A 22,609-nucleotide genomic window follows, 5' to 3' on the forward strand; every position below is an offset into this window, starting at 1 on the left:
GATCCCCCCACCCCCAACTGACCCTCTCTGTGTACTGTGGATTTTAAAAGTTTTGTGGTAACTACACTTTGACCAGGTCTCCCTGGAAATGCAGATAATGTCTCCCAAGAAACTTCCTGGTTCCAGTTAAATTTGCCTATCAAGTACAGTGCACAAAGGGGACTGCACATGCGAGCCTTGTTATAAGTTAGCTAGATACAGATATTGAGCAGTGCTACTACACAAGAGATCTCTTTACTTGTCTGTGCTGTCTTAAGGATGATGTCTTCCTTGGGCCTTCTTCTTAAACATAGCCATGTGTGTACAGGAAAGTATCCCAAAATATTGAAACGGTGTTTTAAAAATCTGTTTGACAGATCTCATCTTTTTCGGCGGATTTTTCACTCGGGGAGGAACTCATGATAATGAACACAATATTGCATGGAATGAGCTGGTGTAAAAGTTGCCTTTGTTTGCAGTGTATATTCCCTCTTGCTGCATGCTTTCCCTTGTGTCTGTCTTTCCTTGTCTCTTCATCTTCCCCTCACTCTTCTCCCACTGATTCCCTTGCTTTTCTCTTCACCTATCATGCCCTCTGCCTCGTTCACTCCCACTCTGCCTCTTCATCAAAAGAGACCCATTCTAAATAGAAATTCCCTCTCTGTCTCCATAGATCTTTCTTGATGACAACCCCAGTCGACCACAGAGAGTATATTCATCCCCCCCGGCAATGTGCTCTCTCTTTCTCTGTATCCACAACCTCAGTATCTTTTGTTTTTTTTTCCCCGAAACATAACTTTCTCCCATCTTTTCTCCAATCCATGTGAGCTCAGTCCCCTACAGCTGTAACATCAACTTCTGTGTATCCATTTTCGTATATGCATTTCACATTTTATATTTTATCGTTTTATTGTCTTTGTTCTTTCTTTCCTTTTATTTGTTGTATCTTTTGTTCTCCGCAAATCTAAATCATCTCTCTTTTATTTCCACAGATCTTCCTAGACGCCAACACCATCAGGCTGGGAAACATTCCCCTCGGCAGTGCTGTGGACCCCCTGGAGGGGGCACCAGCAGGTAGCACCTACACCAAACAGACTGTGTACGAGCTTTGTGCCTGTGCTAACGGCAAGCTCTACCTGTCCCCAGCTGAGAAAGGTTCTACCTGCCAAACCACCAGTAACTTTTGTCTTTGGAGCTGAAAGCGTGAGGTTGACAGACACCCGGGACAAATGGACTATTAGAGTATGAAGCTAATGCTAGCCAACAGACTGAATCAGCGTGGATTATGGCCTGGTGGTAAAATAATGCCAGCTAACAGACCGAATCAACGTGGATTGTAGCATGGCGAGAAGTTCATGTCCGTTAACCAATCAAATTCTATGGATTACAGCTTGGCAGGAAGCTAATACCTGCTAACAGACCAAATCAACATGGACTGTGGCTCAGTGTGAAGCTAATGCCAGCTAAAGGACTGACTCAACATGGACAAGAGCTTGGTGAGGAGCTATTTCAAGCTCACCGACCAAATTAATATGGATTGGTCAGTAGCTAATGCTAGTCAAGAGGATGGACGACTGGGCAGGGAGCAAAAACCGACAAGGTTAGCTGGTGGGATTAATGCTATGATGATGCTCATGAACATGGAAGGGCAGTCTCACTCTGAGGCCTTCATTGGTTGTCTTTGCCATTGTTGAATAGCTGCCATGATGGTTTCTGAAAGTCACAAGGATTATATTTGGGGTTTTCCTGATAACAGCAAACTCTCTTAAAAAGTGAGTTGTGTGTTCACAGTATGACCAAAATGTCCTGGAAAACATGCTCCTGCTTTTGTTAGGATAAGCAGAGGTGGTGATGGACTGCGAACTCGCTGGCAGGGACACAGACAAGGAGTCCAGGTTAACCTGTCAGTTGGCTTACAGACATCAGTGTGGACCTTGGTTTAACCCTGCGGGTAGCTAACAAGTTAATCAGACAATGGTTTAGTCTAGTGGGAAGCTAAGGCTAGCTAACGGACCAATCTATACCAGAAAGGCCTTCCCCCTCTTCCCCTCTAGTCTTTCAGCCCAAATGTTGACATTAGACCCATCCTCATTAATCACACTTGATAGTGAATATGCTCCTTGACCCCACCAGACACGTTTCATAGGATATCTAATGCAAATAATTGCGCTTCAACCTTGCATTCACCAGCTTGCCCCCCCCCCATATAATTCTCTTTTCTCCAGATCAGATCTTTTACTTATTATCTCTCTGTAAACCTTTATCTTTCCATATTTTACAGCTGCTCTCCCTTATCTTTTCTCTATGCTTTAGAGTTATTTTGGTCTGTCTATGCATCTACTTGCACTGGATTGGTAAAGAAAACATTAGTCTGCATATCCGTATTCTTCTACTGGTCTGGTTAAAAAACTTTTCTTTTTTTTTTTTTTCCCCCAACCATCAGCTGTATAAGATGCAGGGTCCCAGTATGTCCTCAGATCTTTTGGTTTCTGTCTCTCGGGAGCCATTCATCCAGGCATAAGATGCTTTATTTTTGCCTGACTCACAAAGCAAATGGAATAAGAAAAAGACATTAAATTAGGGTTGGAGTGGGTGCTATAGCAGACCAACCATTTATGTTATGGAGCCAAACCTCCAGTCAGGCAGAGGCCATTTTATGGGGTATTATACATCTTCATCCTGTGTTCCTTGTCTGTCAGACTATTTTTGCACTCTTTTGTGTGACCTTTCTGCTCTTCTTGCTCTTCTCAGTCATGTCTGTTTTCTGTGGCATTGAGAGACGTTTCTGCTCTTTGCTCTCACTCTCCCTTTTCCTCCTTCTTACTGCAGTATTTTTTACCTCCCATTATGTTGAACAGGCTCCTCACCACTCTCTATTTTATTTCCACCAGTTACATTTCTAAATGTTTCTTCTCTTCATATATTGACTTTGGTCTCTCACCCATCATTCACCAAATGAAATGTCTTTAGGTTTTCTCATGTGTGATTTGTTATTTCTCCTTTGGCCATCCCAAACTGAAATATCAGGAAAACTGTCCCTTTGCCCTCGCACTATGCCCCCTTCCAAAAGTTGTGCAACGTAAGCAAGAAAAGTCAAGAAGGTCCAAAATATTATTTTCTGTCTTATTTTTTATATATTCAGTCAGTCTCAGATGGGGGGATCAGTGTGAATGGCCTCCAGCTGGCTAACGCAGTGCCCGACCTCTGCGATGGCTGGAAATCATTGGAACTCAGCAAATTTGTATGGCAGAAATCCTCCTGGAGAAAATTATGGTTGAATTGGTTGTGTGTGTATGGACTCAACTGGATTAAGGCCCTGAGGCGTGCTTTTTTTAAAAAAATAAAAACAAAAGTGATACACAGGTGCCTTTGCTGCTGTTGGTAAAAGCACATCACAGTCTGAACGTTCACACTACCCTCAGTGGACCATCTGCAAGTGTCTCTGGAAAAATCTATGTATTTATCAATCTACCTATCTATCTATTTAGTTTTCTGTCGTTTTCCTCCCCTTCTCTCCTGGTTTTGTAGAACGCTCGGTCGATCCAGCTGAAAAAAGAACAATTCAATCCTGGTTTAAAGTTTAATTTTCTGATGTGTTCCCTTATGGTTTTATTCTTGATAATAAAAAAGCACAAATTATGCCATGTATATAACAATACCTATAAAATACAAAATAAAATGATATTGTTTTTAAAGAGAATCTCTGGCGTCTTTGTAATTATCAAATTATTTGTTTCTAACTGGAGTCCATTTACATTAAACGGTGTGTTCCCAAGAGAAATTAAAATGCTTCTCTGATGAATACTACATAATTTACTTTGTATGTCACACACAAGATTTTAGAGGTGCCCCAACACAAACTTTGGATGCCACAATTTGTGTCCCCACTGTGTCCTGCTTGACACAGTCATAAATCTTAAGAGATAGAAGGAAAACATCTGAGAAAACAATTTGATATTTGAAATTTTCCTCATGTTCCTTCTATGATGTGTGTAGTTCTGAGGGAGGCTGTTCCCCCAGTGACATAAATAAAGTAGAAGTTGTTACTTGAAGTTCACACTAGTGTAGGAAATATGCCACAGTACTTGTCACTAGACAAAGTTTAAGGTAAAGTTTCAGCAATCACGTTGTTCACACCTAATCTGTTTCCTGGAAATTACATTAATATACTGCTGTTATGTTTCAATCAGGAGAGACAAGAGTTGTTGGTGGTGAGCAAAGATAAGTATACACAAGAATTAAAGAAATAAAAGCTAATCTGAAAGATGTATATTATCTGGATTATACAACTCCTTAATACGACTCTCTGAATAGGCCAGTTTATCACACGTCAAGATGCTCCTAATAACAGCTCAACTTATGGTTATGTTGTTTCTATGGCCGGCTGCTGTCTTGACCTGAAGGCAAAAAAAATGTGATGAGTCACCACAGCACACAGCCTCCTACCTACCGGTCACTGTTTCTCTCTTCACAAATGACTTTTCCCCCTTGTTTCTCCTTCCCTTCTTACTGTCTCTCCACCTTGTCACATTCTTTATTGTCCACTTGTGATAATATCACTACATGTATGTATTACAGTAATTGCATGGTCTACCAGGAAAGCAGGTTTAGGTAAGTATTCATCCATCTTTCTCAATCAAGTTTTCTCATTCTCTGGCTTTTCTCTTGCCGCCTCTTGCCGTCTCTTGCCAGTCACACCTTCTCATTCTTCGACGATATGAATTTCTCTGTCTCTTCTTTCCCGTCACTGTTTTTAAGTGGTAGTTATGAAATGATGTGTTCAAGTGTTCCAAGCTCAGAAAGCAATGAAATGGACCATCTTATTAACTCTCTCTCTCACACACACACACACACACACACACACATACAAATTGAAATACACAGAGAAATACACAGCCTGTAAACACATTCTTCCAAGTGCATGCTTCCCTGTGAGTACGGTGTGCACAGCACTCAGTGTCCAGCACTTTATTTTATTGTCATTTCAAATGTGCCCATTGACCCATCAGCCCGTTGACAGTAATAGGATAACTTTATAAAAGTGAGAGCTGGCTGTATTTCCCCCCTTTCCTGCAGCACGCAGACCTTCTCTGTCTTCAGGTCCCGTCCTCATTTAATTTCACATCATTTAATTTTATAGTGTTTAAACTTATTTTTCTGCCAATAGTGATTTCTTCATCCATCTCCAGGTAGTGCCATTTAAAATGTTTTTTTGACAGTTTCTACTACACTACAGCAGCACTATGACAAATGATTTAAGATACAGGCATAGATATATTTAAGGAAGACGGGTGTGTTGTTTTCAAGTATAGTTGAGGTGCACATGTGACGAAATATGCATCATATCATATAGAGCATCAGCGTTCATCAACCTCCCGAGTTAAGACATCCTGAGTGACAAAGAAATAGTTTGAGTGTGGATAGCTTTTCACTTCAGTCATCTTGTGTCCCAAACACAAACATGATCAGAGAAGAAGCATTAGTAAAACTTTAGTGTATGCCAACTACATTCATTCTGACTCTGACCTAATCTAATTCATTTACTATACAATGAAATAAGAAAGCACAGGTAATAAGTAAATGGCTCACACAGGTTTAACTGGGAATAAAACAGAGCCTTCGTGAATGTTATTAGCAACACCTGTGCTCTTCCTACCATGACAAGTCAAAATGTCTGATGTGAAAAGGCATATTGGGCAGATCCACAGGGACCAACAGAATCAACCAATCTCATGGAATAACATCCACTTGCTGGACATACCTGTGGCCATTCAAAATCCACACAGAGAGAATGGGTGTTGGGAACCTGGACCTGTTTGTTGTTTTTTAACTTTTGCACCAGCGCTGTTGTCCCTGTATTCCTGACTAGTCTTGACCACAAGTCAGTGTTGTCTCCTGACACGACATGAAATAAAACCCACTGAATTTTCCTTGCAACTATCAAGACTAGAGAGAATACTAATTGTATCCATGGACACTCTTAATTTGCACATTCAATCTTGCAAATTTTGAAACCAATGAATTGGCAAATTGGGTAAGAAACACAGCATCCATTTATAATATCTTAAAGGTTTTTGCAGCAAAATCCAGAGAGAGCTCATCTATCACGTCAGCTCAAACAAATGAGACTCAACATCTCTTGTGAGTTTTCAAAGATTCAGCCTAATTTCTTAGTTAGCTATGTGGACGATGAAGCTATAATGATGGATTAACATGCAGCTGAAGGACTTTTTTTTTTTTTTTTGAAGACCTACTTGAGTGGCAGAAAGTTTTGTAGTCTGAAGGCTGAAGGTAGCTACATAACAGAAAAAAAGTGCGATGCTTATTACAGTAGCTTACTTTTCTGTCCTATATTTGCATTATTGTCCTGGGTGGTTATGTGTTGATTACAGTTTGTTATTTCCTATTTCCTATGCTGTGAACAAGACTGGGATTATCCAGAGTGATTCCAAGAAGACAATATAATATAATTTTTCAATTGATGTGTGTACCACAGAGGTAATTCCCTCAAAGACCTCAAAACATGGACAGGTTTAACCAAAAGTGTCTCATTTATCAGATCCCAGTAGGAAAACATTTTTTCATAATAACTTAGAGTCTCACTTGAAATGATAACCTGTCAATGCATACATAAGTTAGTCGGTCAAGCTGAATTTACCCTCAGATGGATTCTAGAATAAGGCCTGTTGAGCTAAATGACCGCCTGAAGCATAGTTTTTATTTTTTGTGAAGAGCAGAAACACATTTTCTGTGTCAGATTAGTTAAGTGTGACAAAAGGGTGGAGACTGTGTGAAAACAGACTGGTTGTGGTAAAAACACTGTAATGTGATAAAACGTCAGTTACTTTCTGTAACTACAGATTCTATCAGTATAGGCGGAGCCCTCTAAGGCCATTGCTAGTGGGTTTATGTGGGCAACCCACACGGCTCGCCATGGATGGATGCGGCAGAGTCATCTGACGCCGGCTGATCTAAGTAGTCAAGAATATCCAGAGCCTCTTCAACCGAATATGACTCTTGAAGTAGCCACACATCCTCTTCTGCTGATGCCTGTTGAGTCAGAGCCAGGCCACTGTGAAAGACTTGCACAGGCCGTGCAGGTCCAGAGACACAATGTAGCTGATCCGGTGTGGTGGACAAAGCCAGACACCAAAGAGAGTGCACCTGCTTAGCTCACACGTCACCATGAAGACATAATTGAGAACAGTCCGGACCTCACTGTTCATTTTGAAGGTCCAACGGGAAAACTCCAGCACTCGACCAACAAAGACTTTTACAAAAGCAAGTAGGCAAGAGTTATAAGATCAGCGCAGTTGAATCCTTCTGAAACCATCATTCTAATATAGATTGAGGTTTTTTTTCTGGGATTTAATAATCAGCATTTCAGAAAATGATCAGGGGAATAGTGATTAAATTGGAAAGACAACGTTGTCGGTGGCTTATGATTAATCCGTTTTTCAACTGCCGGGTAAAATTGCAGCTCATGAATTTACAGGCAGAGAAATGAGGAAGCAGAGAGGCCACAAACAGTCAAGCTGTTGTTGCCTTTTCTGAGTCTATAAGCTAGTTTACCTGGTCGATTTACCTGGGCTTTATCAGAAAGGTCTTGCTGATTTCAAGTGTCTTAGAATGACCAACATGTGGGAGTATGTACACAACACAGGTGAGACGTGGTTGATAAACGGACACATTATTTACTTTGCTATGGTAGCATGACAGTGGTTGACTCATTGTGTTGCAGTGTCAAGTGGCAGCATTAACTGAGCTGCCCTGACAAACCTCTCCTTATCTATGACGCCACTGCACACACAGACACACACACACACACATACACACAAACAAAGCAAAGGCCCTGGATTGTCAGTGAATGATGAAAGTGTGTATTTGAATGACAAGCACTATCAAAGCCAGCAGAGGACAGAGATAATATTCCTTCATTTCCTCCTTGCACACTGAGACACATTACCAAGGACAGCAGAATTGGTTAATCACAATGTGCGAGAGAAGAAAGGAGGGGATAGGAGATGAAATGGAAAGAGGTGGAATGATGGTGGAGAGGTGGAGGTGAGATAAGGCGCTCTCTGTTTCCATGAATGGCCGACATATTTTTGGTCATTTCATAAGCAGAGGCACAATTGTGAAATGGTTTGAAGTGGGAGGACTGAATTATCAGTTGGTGCTGTGAGGGCTGGCATCATTCATGGCCTCTTCAATCAGCTTCTCTCATCCTTCATAAATATACCTGCCTGCCACACATATATACACATAGCCACAGCACAGTGGCAGTCTTGTGAAGGAGAGGAGAGTCTCAATCCCTGGGAAATAGGGCTGCTTATGTTCCTTAATAAGGTGAAAACACTTCTGGAGTTTTCAAAAGCCTGTGGACCGTGTTAGCTATGTGTGATGACATGCATCAACAGCTCTGTTTCGGTTACATTTCTGCTCATTTTAGTGTTTCATTAAGTTTGGTGTTTGATGTTAGCAAGCATGCAATAAGGCGACATTAATGCTACTAACAGGAAAAAGGAATAATCTGTTTATGAATGCATGAATTGATGACTTCCCGAAATAACGCTGTTTACATGACTGGAGCACTGATTTTGTACTCAGTTTGATTATATGGAGAGAATTATGGAAATCTGATTATGAAAAAAATAATCTTCTTGTTACTCCAGAAACCTGGACTTGTATACGAGGATAGCACAGAGTGAAGTATGGTGGTCCTGAGGGAGTTCAGTGAGTTTAAAATGTCCCGATGATCTGTGTGATCTAGTCCTACGTCTGCGGGACGTTACAGGCTGTGTCTTGGGCTGATGTGCAGTCCATAAGCTCAGAAACTGTGTGGGATATCTGTTGTTTACAGCCACTGGGAACTGAAAAAAACAGTCCCTCTGATTCCCCATTTTACAATCGAACAGCACACGACCCTCTCTATGATTGGACGCACAGTCATGAAATGAAAGTATAGCGTTGATGGATGTCACGACAGTAAAATGGAGAAAGGCAGTTCAAACGTTCAAAATATGGATCCGTGAAAATGTCTTTCTAGTTTTTCCAGTATTTCTTAATTAAGTGACCACGAGAGTCAGACCTATGTAGAATATGATGCTTCTCAACTACATCTCAATTTTGACACTTAAGGATAATTCTTCTTTTCTTCTCATTCTTTGTCACTCAGGTTGCACTGAGGTTTCTCCTATAAGTGCTCGTCCCTCATTTGTTTTGCTTCTCCAGTTTTGAGGGTCATTTCTCTTAAACTGATCTTTGCTGCGGCTCCAAATTCATCCTGTTAGAGTGGTTTGGGAGAATGCTTTCAGAATTCAGTACGCTCAAAGTCAGCAATGTTTAACTTCTCAAAGAAAAAGAAAAGGCATTTGTGAGCAGCACATTTCTCCTCCTGGAACGGACGTGACTGATTGGCATGGCCTGCTTTCTATAATGGAAAACTGCTCAAGAAAAGAATGATTCGACATCAAATCCAAGTGTAAAAAAAACAGACAGAGAAGTGAACTTTACCGCCACCTTAACTGGAATGAGGAAGTTGTGTTCTAAAAACTGAAAAGATTAGCACATACCTAAATATTGACGCTTCAGCGCGAGGCCCTAGAGGAGGTGCATGCTGGGAGAAATGTCAGCAGTGGTTGAAATTCATAACCACCCTTTGTAGCTCTCAAAGTTGTTAAAGAGTGGTCATTGGTCACACTCTAAAATAATTCAACTACTTTCTTTTCTGAAGAAGTATAAAGGAGGAGCTTTGACCTCCAAAAGAAAGGGACGAAAGTTAAAGAAAGCCTCCTAATACCTCTGCACTCATGCTTTGACAGTCATTGTCACTATAGCTGTGTTTCCATCACCAGGTCTTGATGTGCACTTTGAAGAAGCACATCTGAACAGATTGATGGAAATGGAAAAATTTGAAAAAATGTCCTTAGGTTTGTTTTTACATTCACTTGGGGTGGTTTTTCCAAAAGAGTTAATGTGCTTAACACCTTTTCCAAATAAGTTCTGATGTGGAGAACATTTAAGTCACATGACTGATCAGCTGTTTCTGCTCCAAAAGAAGAAGAAGAAGAAGCTATACTCGTACTCATCGTCTTAAAAAGACAGGCCTCCCACTGACCCTGGTGAACGTCTCTTTCTGACCCCAGATAATAACTCTATGACCAAATCTTGGTTTAGCCATTGTTCAGGCCATTCAGGTAGAATAAGTGCTGCAACCAGGTGTATCAACAGCTTCCCTTGAACATTTGGGCCATCAGTCATCCTCTGCTGCATCCTCCTATGTGCGACTCGATGCCACTGGAAGCTCAAGGTAAGCAATTGCTGCTGCTCTGAGCTGGAAGTGGTGTTCAATGGCGTGGTATTTTGTTCAACTATTAATTAACCTGCACTCCTTAATTACTAATTGTCAGGTCGCCACTGACTTCCTTTTATTGCTGAATTTCAGGTATATTTAATAAATGAATCATTAAAGGAGAGGCAAATTGCCTAAACTCAATCTCTATGTATGTCAATCCTGTACTCTGGCTAAAATCAAACTTACTAGCTTTTCAGGTCACTGTTAACCATTACCAATTGCTGGCCAATCCTATTCATTGCAAACAGGCCATTGTTGCACTGTGGTTGTCTACGTGGGGTCCTTGGACTCCGAAGGGTTCCCAAGTGGGTGCCGGGGGTCCCCAGCAAGTGACTCAATGGCATAAAGTATTACTATTTTCATCATGAGTGTCATACGCTTTCCCTAGTAAAACACCTGACAGAAAAATGTATCAGAGTGGGGATGCAGGATTAATCTTATCAGATGAGGTTTGTGGTCTAATGGGTGCAGTTTAGCGAGCCTTGTCATGAAAGTTGGGAACCTCTAGCAGTTGCTGGCTAAGCTATTTTTCTGGCTGGACACATTTTGTGTCAGGATTGCGGTGCCTGTGTTACCTTGGCATCCCCTCTCTTGTGTACGTGGATGTCTTTTCTCCCTCTCTGTGTGTCTGAGCCGAGCTGGGCGTGGTCACCTGTTCCCTCCTGCTGCCGGCCCACCTGCACACCTGAGGCTCATCAGTACTCAACCTGCTCAGTGTATAAACCCCAGTTCTGCCCTCCACTCTTTGCCAGATAGTCAGTTGTCCACTGTGGTACTTTGTCTTGGCTCCCTCTGCTCTTGCTCAAGTGATTTTTAGATTGCACAAGTAGAAATGACTGAGCTGTTCAAAATGAAGTTTGTGCACTGATCTCTGTCTGTCGTTCTGCTTTTGGCTCTGACAGACTGCATCCATTATGACATTTTGTTTCTGTCCGTTCATTCATGGCACACTGTTGATTTTAATCACTTGACCTCATATTTTGTGTCCGGCTCTTTGTGATGTTTTGTGGCATGTTTCATTCCTGCTTGATAACTGATCAAATAAGAGGTAATTGATAAAATAATTGAGAAAATTGGGGGGATTTATCTGGCTGCTGCTCAGGGCAGACATTTGATCACAAAAAAAAAAATCTCCTTGTAGAGTCTAAGTGGCAAAGACTTCTGACTAAAGTCATTTCAAATATCATCTGTTTAACAAACAATTACCTTCATTCACTTGATTCATCTGAAGCTCCAGATGAAGTCGGGAAGACTCTTCTCTTGCATGCTTAGGCCGGTAGTTTATTTCTCACACCATCCTGCAATCACTCAAAGCAGGCTCACTCATTATTTCCTTGCTGTCATTGTCTGGAGCTGTCAACTGAGATTTCAGCTGTTGTCATCAGCTGGTCACATCTATCCAGCAGCACAGTGACACACCTTCATTGTTAGCCAGTCATCTTTTTAAATACGATTGTCTCGCTCTGCTTCAGTTCAATCATGCTGCTGTTATGCACACCCCTCCACCCCCCCGTCATCACCCAGTCTTCACAAATTCATCAACTTCATCAATTCATCTGCCTCATCAGCCACCACTGCCGCCAATGTCGGGACTCTGTGGGGGGGATTTTTCTGACTTCAGCTCAGGGCCGACACCTTGATTACAAAAAATCTAATTGTATAGTCTAAACGCCAAAGACTTCTGACCACACTAATTTCACATATCACCTGTACAATAAACACTTACTTCATTCGCTTGTCTCTCCTGATTGAAGTGACATTCGTGCCGTCTCGTCATCATCTTGTCTTCGTCATGGAAAAAAAGTCATTGAGTAATTTTATTCTAGTTTAAAAACATACAGCAAGCATCATAATTTTAACTGACTGATCAATTAATTCATTAAGTGTTCAAATTTATTCAACAATATTTGGGTTGGATTTATTCTATTGAATTGTTCTGAATGTGTATTATCCATGCAACTGTTTACATTACTGTGTCATGTATTTTGAAGTAGTGCTGTCTTCATGTTCTACAATGTTTAAACTGTTATTTTCTTAGTAAACTGTTCAGTAATAGTTATGCAAATCAGAAAGCTGAACCAAGTCAACATGTATGCGATCTGCAGCCCCCTCACACCAAACAACACTCTGACCTCATTCACACTTAGTCACTTCGTGCGTCTTGGGCAGGTCGAAAGCTACATGTAAATGAATGTCCACATCCCAAGCCATGTAGGAAGTGGTTTGAAATGCATTCTGAGCTGTTTGAGTTTATCTGTGTGGGTGGTCCCACCCATGAAGGTGATAGATTACAGTTTTTATACATCATACAGTTTTTATATACCGTTACCGTTAACAGCTTCAGGTGCATCACCACCACTGTTCACTGTTCAGCTGACCCCACTTTGAAGGTAGGCCAGGAAAACTAGAATATTTTTCAACCAGATTTGTGCTCATGGGACACATGTAAGCATGCATGTATGTGTCAATGAAAGTGTCAACTCTCATCTGGACTTCGTCTTGACATGAGACACTTGTCAAGTGAAAATTGATTATAATGAGTATAAATGGGGCCTCTGTTAAGTTGTGATGTTACACACTGTCGTGTGTGTGTGTGTGTGTGTGTGTGTGTGTGTGTGTGTGTGTGTTCAAAGGAAAAGGAGGAGCCTTGGCTTCTGAAAGGGCAAGAGGAAAGGGAAAGGGAAGTCATGAATAAAAGCCTGTGGTTGGGTTGACCTGATGATTCCTGTCCACTTGCTGTAGTGTTCTTTGCACTTTATTTTCACTATGATGAAATTATATGTGTTCTCTTGTCTTCTCTCTGGTGAGTTTATCTCCTTTATAATCACACCTACTGTGCCTTGTCTATAAATGCTACAGCTGTAAGATGCTTTTTTTGTATTTGATTTGAGTCATTTAGTCGTTCAGTTTTTTAAAAAAGCGATGTTTCATCACATAAACAGTAAAAAAAATGTGTGCGTATCTGAATTTGTTTATGCGTTGACATTATGACAATGATTCCTTTATGTCTGCTTGTAGCTCTGACTGTTGTGGGGATGACGTCTCTCAACATAAAGGGACATGTTGGGGAAAATGTGACCATCAAATGCTCCGACTGGAACACTGTTATGGATGTGAAATCTAACGTTAAGTACTTCTGTGATGCTCCATGCTCAACAGACAATCACATCATTGTCAAAGCAGCAGTTGGAAAGATTAAACACAGGAATCGGATACAGTTAGTTAACAGTGCAGAAGGTGCATTTGTCACCTTCACTAATCTCCAAAAGTCAGACTCTAAGAGATATTATTGTGGAGTAGAGAGGGTTGGCATTGATCGACTGATCGAAGTGAATCTTAAAGTTACAGATGGTAAGTTTTTGCTCCTCAGTCCTTTCTTTAAAAAATACTTCTCCTTTGTGAAAAGTAATAACTGTCCAAGTAGTCGATTATGATATTCTGTCTGTTATTTTCTGCTGAGTGTTCAGGTCCCAAGACAGCTCCAAAAGCATTTGATGTAACCAGCTCCACGCTGTCTTCAAGCAGCACAGATATCATTCCTGATACTTCCACATCATCCATCATCCATTCTACAACAACTCCTGCATCAGCAGCACAAAGAGCTGGTATGAAGACCTCTCATCCGAACATTTAATTTATATATTTAACAAGAAAGAACACGACACCAACGACCAATCACATAAAAGCAAAATGTTTCCATGTTATTTCCTCTAAATCTGGGTAAATGAACATTTGAATTTAATTCAGACTTTTCTTGCGTTTTTGCTCTTCTTTTTCTGACAGGTGTCACGTCATTCACAAATTAGTGGTATTCACTTACCTCTGTGAGGAGAGAGCTGCAGTTTAAAGTATGATCAACCTGCTAATCTTTCTCCCTTTTCTCTCTTTGGCCAGGCATTGGACCGTATTTGATTGCAGGTTTCATTTTAATAATAATCTTAGTGGTGGCTGCACTGATGCTTACCAGGAAGGTGATCAAGAAACAACAAAGTAAGACACACAAACCAGATGTGTACAGTGGTGGTTAATGGTACAGGTGACAAATATTTTACCCCCCCAGAATGAGGCTCTAAATCTTAAAGAGTAATAACAGTGGATACGCAAGGATAGGACTTTTAATGTCAGTTCTTCTATAAATACTTGAATAAACTGGGATTGAGATTAGCACAGCATGGTGTAGTAATTTATGGTCATACTGTACATGCAGGCTTGTGATTTGTCTTTCTCTCCTCTGCGCACACAGACACACACAGACACACACACACACACACACACACACACACACACACACTCACACACACACACTATGTGATGTGTGGATGCATTTTATATGAATTGAAGACAACATTATTCATTACAATAAGTGCAATAAAATCATTATGAAAAGTGCTGAGTAAGGGTTTGCCTATAGGACACCAAAACATCCAGGAACCTCACTGTACCATGATGTAATCCATCACATATCCATCCAATGACCATTATTTTGGTCGGTGAGATAAGCAAATGCTTCCCTGCATGTTTTTCAGTGATTGTTACCACCCAGCAACCGGACGCAGGAGAGGTGAGTTTTGCCATTTTCAGTCTTAAACCATGTGTAGTGCTGTTTCTGCTGGATCTCCCACACGATGCTTAAATACTGCCCCTTGTTTTCTTTTCTTGTGTCTCATGTTCATGCTGTTCAGGATGGAGTAGATCAAGTCTTTGAAAAAATAAATCTTTTTCAATGTTATTGCTATTTTACTTCCTCCTTGACAGTGAGTGTGAGAGTGAAAGTCTCAATTGCACCAATATGTTTAACATTTGCAAGAATTTGCAACAACTACATGTCTCAGTCTTCATCATTATTGGTCAAATGTGTCATTGAAGGCGGTTTTACAGTGTCCACTGTTCACAGTGTCTACAGCTGCACGTGGATCTGTGAGGCACTTGAGTTCAGCAGTATGGAAAATTTCATTGGACTTAAATAGTTGTAACATGTCCTTTTTTGTGATGCGCAAAGTCATATCCACAAAAATACAGAGCGATTTGCAAACATGCATAAGCTTACTCTGTAAACACATTTTACTTTCACATATAAATGCGTAAAAAGTTTCACCACAAAAACACATGTAAAGTGATATATATGCATTTGTGGATCCATTTGTACCTGTGACACAGGTTTGACATATTTGCAGATCGCTCTCTGTCACGGCTGTGACGTCCCTCCTGCTTGTTTGCACGATGTTGTCCAATGTGTCCTACAGCACATCTGTAGGGGAACATTACCAGCCATCAGCTGGTGTGGTGACTTCAAAGTCATAGGTTCAAAATCAGTTGGCCAGACTCTATTCAGGCTTTGGTCTGTGTGGAGCCTTGTTATCTAGAAATAGGAATAATTTAAGTAATTCTATTCCTTGTGTTGACTGTCGGTTGATTTATGATTGAATTACTACACTAAACAAGAATTCCTTGAGATAAGACATCTTGGCTTGTTTCATTAACATCTCTCATTGCACTGGAAGCCAAATGTGCTTTCTTCAAGCAAAACAAGGTTCATCTCTAAAATGTTTTCATGTAAATGTGCATTTTATTTTATTTTTTTTAATCTGTAACTTCTGTTTTTAGGACAAGCAGTGAATAGTAACACTGTCATCAACACAGTGACTACATCTGGCAACAGTTAATATTGTGTACACATGTTTAGCTGCAATACCTGAAGAGCAATGTGGGCTGTTGGCGTTATATAGAAAACGCAGACCCTTTGTACCCTGATTAAAACATTTACTGCTGCCCCTCATGAAAAACTTGGCATATGACATTTATGTGTGACCGTCCAGCTGACCAGCTGTATCTCAAGATGAGCAAAATCTAAGATATGACTTCATTGATCCTCAGGGAGAGAAATTCACATATCTTCATATAGATATGGAGAGATGTTGCACCAGTGCCTTGTCTTTCAATTTCAATGATATTTTGATTGAATGTTTTCTTTTACTATTTCAATTTGGTCCGAGTCTAATAACATAAATCAAACACATTATGTCCTCACAGGGCCCTGCAGATACTGATGGAGTCTACCAGTCACTACACCTATTTATGAAGGATGAAGAGGTCTACAGCACTCTCAAAACCACCCAAACAGTCTGTGACTCAACATCGATGTCACAGTGATCACTGCAGGAGCTGTTTATCACTATCATACAATGGATGTTGATGATAATAATGATGACTTCAGCTTATTGTTTCATTGTGCTAAAAATGGAAAATGAGCTGTTTATTCACTCTGGCCTGCAGCTACAAATCTTATTAATACCATTTTCTCAGAATGCTGCTCTGGAGGTGATGTCCAAGGATACAAAGAGCAGCTTATTGAGTTGGTTTCATTCAAATTAACACACAAGTGTGCACACTTGTTGTGTGCTTTTACCAAGGCCAGGGTTATGGTTGGAATTAGGCATGGAGTTTGTGATGGTTTTCTCTAAATGGTTCATTCTAAATCCATTAATTGCTTGTATGAAGGGATGTTATTTACTTCAATAATATGATATAATGACTGCACCAAAAAAAACTCAGCCGCCTGTGTTTTTATTTGCCTTGAATTTGTATTACATATGACAAAATAAAGAAAAAAAATGTAATGAAATGATAGGCATGCTGTGAATACTTCCTCTTTTAAATTGGTGCATCTTGACATACTGACAGGTTTCAGTCTGTCACAGTGCTGTGCCACTGAGGTTTTCAAGCATCTACGCTTGATTATCGCACTTTGCTTTGCTATTTGTTTAATTTCTGGATAAATTACACTATATTTCCAAAACTATTGACTCACCTGCTTTTTAAGTGACACCCCATTCTTAATCCATAGGGTTTAATATGACATTGGTCCACCCTTTGCAGTGATAACAGCTTCAACTCTTCTGGGAAAGCTTTCCACAAGGTTTAGGAGTGTGTTTATGGGTATGTTTAACCATTTTCCCAGAAGCGCGTTTGTAAGGTCACACACTGATGATGGAAGAGAAGGCCTGGTTCTCAGTCTCCACTCTAATTCATCCCAAAGGTGTTCTATCGGGTTGAGGTCAGGACCCTCTGCAGGCCAGTCAAGTTCATCCACACCAAACTCTCTCATCCACGTCTTTATGGACCTTTCTTTGTGCACTGGTGCACAGTCATGTTGGAACAGGAAGGGGCCATCCCCAAACTGTTCCCACAAAGTTAGGAGCATGGAATTGTCCAAAATCTCTTGGTATCCTGAAGTATTCAGAGTTCCTTTCACTGGAACTAAGGGGCCAAGCCCAGCTCCTGAAAGACAACCCCACACCATAATCCCCCCTCCACCAAACTTTACACTTGGCACAATGCAGTCAGACAAGTACCGTTCTCCTGGCAACCACCTCGTCCATCAGATCGCCAGATGGTGAAGCGCGATTTGTCACTCCATAGAACCCGTCTCCACTGCTCTAGAGTCCAGTGACGGCGTGCTTTACAACACTGCATCCGACACTTTGCATTGCACTTGGTGATGTATGGCTTGGATGCAGCTGCTCGGCCATGGAAACTCATTCCATGAAGCTCTCCACACACTGTTCTTGAGCTAATCTGAAGGCCACATGAAGTTTGGAGGTCCGTAGCGATTGACTCTGCAGAAAGTTGGCGACCTCTGCACACTATGTGCCTCAGCATCCACTGACCCCGCTCCATCATTTTACGTGGCCTACCACTTTGTGGCTGAGTTGCTGTCATTCCCAATCGCTTCCACTTTTTTATAATACCACTGTCAGTTGACTGTGGAATATTTCAGAGTGAGGAAATTTCACCGCTGCACTTGTTGCACAGGTGGCATCCTATCACAGTACCATGCTGGAATTCACTGAGCTCCTGAGAGCGACCCATTCTTTCACAAATGTTTGTAGAAACAGTCTGCATGCCTTTGTGCTTGCTTTTATACACCTGTGAGCTTAGAAGTGATTGGAACACCTGATTTCAATTAATTCCATGGGTGAGTGAATATTTTTGGCCAGATAGCGCAGGTCTTTCTGTGTTCTGTGAATGGTGCACTGTTTTGTTCACACTAGCACAGTTTTACACAGTATGCCAGATGCTACGTGCTCCTGTGTGTGTGTGTGTGTGTTTTCAAAGAAAGGGAGGGGCGTCAAAGTTTGAAAGTGTAAGACGAAGGGGAGCTTTCAAAGCCTGTGGTTGGGTTGACCTGATGATTCGTCCACTTGCTGTAGTGTTCTTTGCACTTTATTTTCACTATGATAAAATTCTTTGCGTACTCTTGTCTTCTCTCTGGTGAGTTTATCTCCTTTATAATCACACCTACTGTGCCTTGTCTATAAATGCTGAAACTGTTAGGTGATTTTTTGTGTGTCTGCAAAAGAAGTAATTTATTTGGTCAGTTATTGAAAAACAGTGATGTTTCATCATCATGAATATTGAAATAGACAATTAAAAAAAAAAGTGTGCATATCTGAATTTGTTTATGCGTTGACATTATGACAATGAGTCCTTTATGTCTGCTTGTAGCTCTGACTGTTGTGGGGATGACGTCTCTCAACATAAAGGGACATGTTGGGGAACAAGTCACGATCAAATGCTCTGACTGGCACGCTTTCACTAATGTGAAATCTAACGTTAAGTACTTCTGTGATGCTCCATGCTCGACAGACAGTCACATCATTGTCAAAGCAGCAGTTGGACAGACTAAACACAGGAATCGGATAAAGTTAGTTAACAGTGTAGAAGGTGCATTTGTCACCTTCACTAATCTCCAAAAGTCAGACTCAAAGAGATATTATTGTGGAGCAGAGAGGGTTGGCCGTGATCCACTGATAGAGGTGAATCTCAAAGTTACAGATGGTACGTTTATGTTCTTCATTCCTTTCTTTAAAATAGACTTCTCCTTTGTCAAAAGTAATAACTGTCCAAATAGTTGATTATGATATTCTGTCTGTTATTTTCTGCTGAGTGTTCAGGTCCCAAGACAACTCCAAAAGCATTTGATGTAACCAGCTCCACGCTGTCTTCAAGCAGCACAGATATCATTCCTGATACTTCCACATCATCCATCATCCATTCTACAACAACTCCTGCATCAGCAGCACAAAGAGCTGGTATGAAGACCTCTCATCCGAACATGACACATGAACAATTTTATTCATACACGACACCAACGACCAATCACATAAAAGCAAAATGTTTCCATGTTATTTCCTCTAAATCTGGGTAAATGAACATTTGAATTTAATTCAGACATTTCTTGCGTTTTTGCTCTTCTTTTTCTAACAGGTGTCAGGTCATTCACAAATTAGTGGTATTCACTTACCTCTGTGAGGAGAGAGCTGCAGTTTAAAGTATGATCAACCTGCTAATCTTTCCCCCTTTTCTCTCTTTGGCCAGGCATTGGACCGTATTTGATTGCAGGTTTCATTTTAATAATAATCTTAGTGGTGGCTGCACTGATGCTTACCAAGAACGTGATCAAGAAACAGCAAAGTAAGACACACAAACCAGATGTGTACAGGTTAATGGTATAGGTGACAAATATTTTACCCCCCCAAAATGAGGCTCTAAATCTAAAAGAGTAATAACAGTGGATACGCAAGGATAGGACTTTTAATGTCAGTTCTTCTATAAATACTTGAATAAACTGGGATTGAGATTAGCACAGCATGGTGTAGTAATTTATGGTCATACTGTACATGCAGGCTTGTGATTTGTCTTTCTCTCCTCTGCGCACACAGACACACACACAGACACACACACACACACACACACACACACACTATGTGATGTGTGGATGCATTTTATACGAATTGAAGACAACATTACTCATTACAATAAGTGCAATAAAATCGTTATGAAAAGTGCTGAGTAAGGGTTTGCCTATAGGACACCAAAACATCCAGGAACCTCACTGTACCATGATGTAATCTATCACATATCCATCCAATGACCATTATTTTGGTCGATGAGATAAGCAAATGCTTCCCTGCATGTTTTTCAGCGATTGTTACCACCCAGCAACCGGACGCAGGAGAGGTGAGTTTTGCCATTTTCAGTCTTAAACCATGTGTAGTGCTGTTTCTGCTGGATCTCCCACACCGATGCTTAAATACTGCCCCTTGTTTTCTTTTCTTGTGTCTCATGTTCATGCTGTTCAGGATGGAGTAGATCAAGTCTTTGAAAAAATAAACCTTTTTCAATGTTATTGCTATTTTACTTCCTCCTTGACAGTGAGTGTGAGAGTGAAAGTCTCAATTGCACCAATATGTTTAACATTTGCAAGAATTTGCAACAACTACATGTCTCAGTCTTCATCATTATTGGTCAAATGTGTCATTGAAGGCGGTTTTACAGTGTCCACTGTTCACAGTGTCTACAGCTGCACGTGGATCTGTGAGGCACTTGAGTTCAGCAGTATGGAAAATTTCATTGGACTTAAATAGTTGTAACATGTCCTTTTTTGTGATGCGCAAAGTCATATCCACAAAAATACAGAGCGATTTGGAACATGCATAAGCTTACTCTGTAAACACATTTTACTTTCACATATAAATGCGTAAAAAGTTTCACCACAAAAACACATGTAAAGTGATATATATGCATTTGTGGATCCATTTGTACCTGTGACACAGGTTTGACATATTTGCAGATCGCTCTCTGTCACGGCTGTGACGTCCCTCCTGCTTGTTTGCACGATGTTGTCCAATGTGTCCTACAGCACATCTGTAGGAGAACATTACCAGCCATCAGCTGGTGTGGTGACTTCAAAGTCATAGGTTCAAAATCAGTTGGCCAGACTCTATTCAGGCTTTGGTCTGTGTGGAGCCTTGTTATCTAGAAATAGGAATAATTTAAGTAATTCTATTCCTTGTGTTGACTGTCAGTTGGTTTATGATTGAATTACTACACTAAACAAGAATTCCTTGAGATAAGACATCTTGACTTGTTTCATTAACATCTCTCATTGCACTGGAAGCCAAATGTGCTTTCTTCAAGCAAAACAAGGTTCATCTCTAAAATGTTTTCATGTAAATGTGCATTTTATTTATTTATTTTTTTCATCTGTAACTTCTGTTTTTAAGACAAGCAGTGAATAGTAACACTGTCATCAACACAGTGACTACATCTGGCAACAGTTAATATTGTGTACACATGTTTAGCTGCAATACCTGAAGAGCAATGTGGGCTGTTGGCGTTATATAGAAAACCCAGACCCTTTGTACCCTGATTAAAACATTTACTGCTGCCCCTCATGAAAAACTTGGCATATGACATTTATGTGTGACCGTCCAGCTGACCAGCTGTATCTCAAGATGAGCAAAATCAAAGCTATGACTTCATTGATCCTCAGGGAGAGAAATTCACATATCTTCATATAGATATGGAGAGATGTTGCACCAGTGCCTTGTCTTTCAATTTCAATGATATTTTGATTGAATGTTTTCTTTTACTATTTTAATTTGGTCTGAGTCTAATAACATAAATCAAACACATTATGTCCTCACAGGGCCCTGCAGATACTGATGGAGTCTACCAGTCACTACACCTATTTATGAAGGATGAAGAGGTCTACAGCACTCTCAAAACCACCCAAACAGTCTGTGACTCAACATCGATGTCACAGTGATCACTGCAGGAGCTGTTTATCACTATCATACAATGGATGTTGATGATAATAATAATGACTTCAGCTTATTGTTTCATTGTGCTATAAATGGAAAATGAGCTGTTTATTCACTCTGGCCTGCAGCTACAAATCTTATTAATACCATTTTCTCAGAATGCTGCTCTGGAGGTGATGTCCAAGGATACAAAGAGCAGCTTATTGAGTTGGTTTCATTCAAATTAACACACAAGTGTGCACACTTGTTGTGTGCTTTTACCAAGGCCAGGGTTATGGTTGGAATTAGGCATGGAGTTTGTGATGGTTTTCTCTAAATGGTTCATTCTAAATCCATTAATTGCTTGTATGAAGGGATGTTATTTACTTCAACATTATGATAAAATGACTGCACCAAAAAAAAACCTCAGCCCTCTGTGTTTTTATTTGCCTTGAATTTGTATTACATATGACAAAGAAAGAAAAAAAGGTAATGAAATGATAGGCATGCTGTGAACACTTCCTCTTTCAAATTGGTGCATCTTGACATGCTGACAGGTTTCAGTCTGTCACAGTGCTGTGCCACTGAGGTTTTCAAGCATCTACACTTGATTATCACACTTAGTTTTGCTATCTGTTTAATTTCTGGATAAATTCGGTCTTCCTGTGTTCTGTGAATGGTGCGCTGT

General features: G+C 40.5%; 3 protein-coding genes across 3 annotated transcripts in view; all 3 read left to right on the forward strand.

Moving 5' to 3' along the window:
- sgcz (sarcoglycan zeta) overlaps window positions 1–3,671 on the forward strand; it is a 318,295-nt gene extending 314,624 nt beyond the window's left edge. Inside the window, exon 8 of the mRNA XM_076728465.1 lies at window positions 972–3,671. Within this exon, the coding sequence (XP_076584580.1) occupies window positions 972–1,178 (207 nt within the window). The 3' untranslated portion in view covers window positions 1,179–3,671. The remainder of the gene's footprint in view (window positions 1–971) is intronic.
- A 9,431-nt stretch (window positions 3,672–13,102) lies between these two features.
- LOC143319000 (uncharacterized) lies at window positions 13,103–16,486 on the forward strand. Its single transcript, XM_076727557.1, has 6 exons — window positions 13,103–13,139; window positions 13,355–13,685; window positions 13,790–13,941; window positions 14,231–14,326; window positions 14,863–14,897; window positions 16,367–16,486. Exons 1-6 carry the CDS (start codon window positions 13,103–13,105, stop codon window positions 16,484–16,486), a joined length of 771 nt encoding a protein of 256 aa, XP_076583672.1.
- A 2,050-nt stretch (window positions 16,487–18,536) lies between these two features.
- Window positions 18,537–22,183, forward strand: LOC143318961 (uncharacterized). Its single transcript, XM_076727509.1, has 6 exons — window positions 18,537–18,607; window positions 18,842–19,172; window positions 19,277–19,428; window positions 19,715–19,810; window positions 20,322–20,356; window positions 21,828–22,183. Exons 1-6 carry the CDS (start codon window positions 18,571–18,573, stop codon window positions 21,945–21,947), a joined length of 771 nt encoding a protein of 256 aa, XP_076583624.1. The 5' UTR covers window positions 18,537–18,570; the 3' UTR covers window positions 21,948–22,183.
- Window positions 22,184–22,609: the final 426 nt, after the last annotated feature.

This window comes from Chaetodon auriga, chromosome 4 (genome assembly GCF_051107435.1).
Source record: "Chaetodon auriga isolate fChaAug3 chromosome 4, fChaAug3.hap1, whole genome shotgun sequence".
NCBI lineage: Eukaryota > Metazoa > Chordata > Actinopteri > Chaetodontiformes > Chaetodontidae > Chaetodon > Chaetodon auriga.

Bases quoted from the DNA above. Each gene is read 5' to 3' on its own strand.
- LOC143319000 (XM_076727557.1), top strand. From the start codon at position 13,103: ATGATGAAATTATATGTGTTCTCTTGTCTTCTCTCTG. The intron at 13,686-13,789 runs TGGTAAGTTTTT...TCTGTTATTTTC, and splicing joins GTGAATCTTAAAGTTACAGA to TGCTGAGTGTTCAGGTCCCA. The intron at 14,327-14,862 runs GTAAGACACACA...CATGTTTTTCAG, and splicing joins GGTGATCAAGAAACAACAAA to TGATTGTTACCACCCAGCAA.
- LOC143318961 (XM_076727509.1), top strand. From the start codon at position 18,571: ATGATAAAATTCTTTGCGTACTCTTGTCTTCTCTCTG. The intron at 19,429-19,714 runs GTATGAAGACCT...CTCTTTGGCCAG, and splicing joins ATCAGCAGCACAAAGAGCTG to GCATTGGACCGTATTTGATT. The intron at 19,811-20,321 runs GTAAGACACACA...CATGTTTTTCAG, and splicing joins CGTGATCAAGAAACAGCAAA to CGATTGTTACCACCCAGCAA.